Below are 3,242 nucleotides of genomic sequence, written 5' to 3'. Positions count from 1 at the left end.
GTTTGAAGGAGTGATAATTAATAAATATTACTTTATATCTATGTATTTAATTTTAATAAGTTTCTTTTATATTTTAAAAACACTAAGGAGACTATTTTCTGCGGCCTGGTGCTGGAGTTTCTAGGCACTTTCATTTTTAACAGTGGAGTCGAGCTTCTCTTATTGGTGACGTAGGAAGTATGATATCTTTTCAACGAATGGTACATACAAGCTTTCCATGTGAAAGGGCATTCAAAAACAGACAAACTCATACCGCGTGGACCCGGAGACGCATTCCAACAAATCCTTCCATCCCATCTCTTTCCTTAGCTCCTAACACTCTACCCTCGCTATAAATGTCTCTTCGCTCATGTATCTGTAAGAAATCAAAACTTATCTCAAGATTCTGCTGTCTGTCAACTCCACAAGCAACCCTTTTTGATCTCATCTCTTGCTCTTTCTTCTCAGACAGAGTCTCAACTGATTGGTATATGTATATATAAATATACCTTGCATGCAAGAAAAGGTACTATGCTGCACAGACAATCACCTTCAACCTCACCTAATCCATCACCACACCATCGCCATACATTCTCCGATACATTAATGGAAGAAAAAATGGAGATTGCACAAGCGCTCATTTCTAAATGGGATGTCTCCCCCGATTCCTCCAGCCTCTATTGTAACATCACCAATCTCTTCGCAGCTGATAACCGGTATGAAGCCAAACAGTACCTTAACTCCATCAAAGACCTCCAAGCAGCCATGCAATATTACATCTCCCATGAACCCACCTCAGAAAATCTGGTTCTCGCTCAAGGTCTCATGCAAAATGCCATAAAGAGACTCGAGAGGGAGTTTTACATCATCTTGAAGTCCAACAGGCAGCATCTTGACCCTGAATCTGTTTCCAGAGCGTCAAGATCAAGCTTTTCTGAATTCGAGGATGAGTCTGAGGACGAGGAGGAATCTAGAGCCGGAGAAGATTCCATATCTGAAGTAGAGCGCGTTTCCATGTCTGCCATGGAAGATTTGAAGGCGATTTCAGAATGCATGATTTCTGCTGGTTATGGAAAAGAATGTATCAAGATATACAAGAACATTCGAAAATCGATTGTTGATGAGGCCTTGTATCATCTGAACGTTGATAGCAGGTTGAGTTTCGCACAAATTCAAAAGATGGATTGGGAGGTTCTGGAAGTTAAAATCAAGACCTGGTTAAATGCAGTCAAGGTTGCAGTCAAAACTCTGTTCTACGGCGAGAGAATTCTTTGTGACCAGGTTTTTTCTTCTTCTCCTGCAATGAGAGAGTCCTGCTTTGCGGATATAACAAGAGAAGGTGCCTTGTCTCTCTTTGTTTTCCCTGAAAACGTAGCCAAATGCAAGAAAGCTCCGGAGAGAATGTTCCGCACACTCGACCTCTACGAAGCAATCGCGGATCTCTGGCCTGAAATCGAGTCCATCTTTGATTTAGAATCAACCTCAGCCGTCAAACAACAAGCCATTAATTCACTGATCAAGCTCGGGGAGGCAGTCCGCGCAATTCTAACAGAATTCGAGTCTGCAATCTCAAAAGTCCACTCAAAAGCAGCAGTCCCAGGTGGTGGCGTTCATCCCCTGACACGATACGTAATGAACTACGTCACTTTCCTCACTGACTACAGTGGCATACTTGCGGACATCCTAGCTGACTGGCCTCTACCAGTTCTATCTTCATTACCAGAAGCTTACTTCGGTAGCCCCTTCTCCGATGACGGCCCAATTAACTCCGCAATATCAACAAGATTAGCCTGGCTGATTCTTGTTATGCTATGCAAACTCGATGGCGGAGCTGCGATATACAAAGATGCGGCTCTCTCGTATCTATTCCTCGCAAACAATCTTCAATACGTGGTAAATAAAGTCCAGAAATCCAACCTAAAATTTCTTCATGGTGATGAATGGATAGAGAAGCATGAGGCAAGGGTACGGCAATATGTATCAAATTATGAACGCATGGGCTGGAGCAAAGTGTTTGCTACACTACCGGATATTAATGATAACCAGATGACAACCCAACAAGTCACTGAGTGTTTTAAGAGTTTTAATTCTTCTTTTGAAGAGGCCTATAACAAACAAGCTTCGTGGGTTGTTTCCGATTCCAAATTGAGAGACCAGATCAAACTTTCGGTAGCCAGAAAGCTTGTCCCGGCATACAGGGAATTTTATGAGAAGTATCGGCAAGTGGTGGAAAAGAAGGAAGGGATTGTCAGATTTGCCCCGGATGACTTAGAGAATTACTTGTCCGATTTGCTTTTTGGGACTGGAGGTTCAAGCAGTCATCTTTCGTCATCTTCCTCGCTGTCTTCAATTTCCTCGTCTCCGAGTCACTCTCGAGGCGGCCGAAGTCATTGAGGGGCCGCCCATTCCTATTGTCAGCCGTTCTGGCCTAAGGGAACCTATTGAGCTCGTGGTTCTTGTGAACATATTTTGTTTTTCAAAGATGCGTGGATAGATTTTTGACTACTTCAAACTGTTGGCCGTTTGTGAGATTGTAAAGATACGCTTTGACAGAAATTATTATTTAATTTAGATATTTATATAAAATATTATAAAATTTAAATATTTTTTAAGACACTTATCTGTAAAGAAATTTATATAAATATAGCTCATCTCCTTATAGAGCACAAGAATGAATACAAGTTTAATACAATATTTAAACAAGATTTAAAAATTTAAAAATTATTATTTATTCTCTTCACGTTCAAATAAAATTTATTTTCTGTCACCTATATAAATATTATATGGTATTATCATTAAAAGTACAGAGAATTTTTTTTATTATATATAAAATTTCTGTAGAATTTTCTTTATATTTTTTTTGACTCATTCAATTTTTACAATCTAGAGATAAAATTTCACATGTTCCCATCTTCCTGGAATTCCATTATTATATATATATATATATATATATATTATCGTTAGTACAAGAATAACTTCTTCTTTTTTCTCTATATTTACTAAAACATATCAATTATTAAATTCTTTAAAAAAAATATTTTAAATGATGGAACAATTAACTTAATTAAGACATAAATCCAAATATATATTCATTTTAATACAAATAAACCTAAAACTTAGTCTACATAGTAACAATCACGTGGTTTCTAAATAAACTAATTAAAATATATTATTTATACTTAATTTAGATTCATACATTAAATTATATTACTATGCAATATAATTAGTTTATACGCAAAGAACATTCACTAATATTATTACTA

At 37.4% G+C, this 3,242-nt stretch overlaps 1 protein-coding gene across 1 annotated transcript; it reads left to right on the top strand.

Annotated features, from left to right (window-relative positions):
- The first annotated feature begins 183 nt into the window (after positions 1-183).
- Positions 184-2,560, top strand: LOC105118225 (exocyst complex component EXO70B1-like). The gene has a single exon (XM_011016124.1). The coding sequence runs from the start codon at positions 511-513 to the stop codon at positions 2,371-2,373; it is 1,863 nt and encodes a 620-aa protein (XP_011014426.1). The 5' UTR covers positions 184-510; the 3' UTR covers positions 2,374-2,560.
- Positions 2,561-3,242: the final 682 nt, after the last annotated feature.

Source organism: Populus euphratica, unplaced genomic scaffold, assembly GCF_000495115.2.
Source record: "Populus euphratica unplaced genomic scaffold, PopEup_1.0 scaffold1811.1, whole genome shotgun sequence".
In the NCBI taxonomy this organism is placed as follows: Eukaryota; Viridiplantae; Streptophyta; class Magnoliopsida; order Malpighiales; family Salicaceae; genus Populus; species Populus euphratica.
This window is presented reverse-complemented; position numbering and strand designations above follow the sequence as displayed.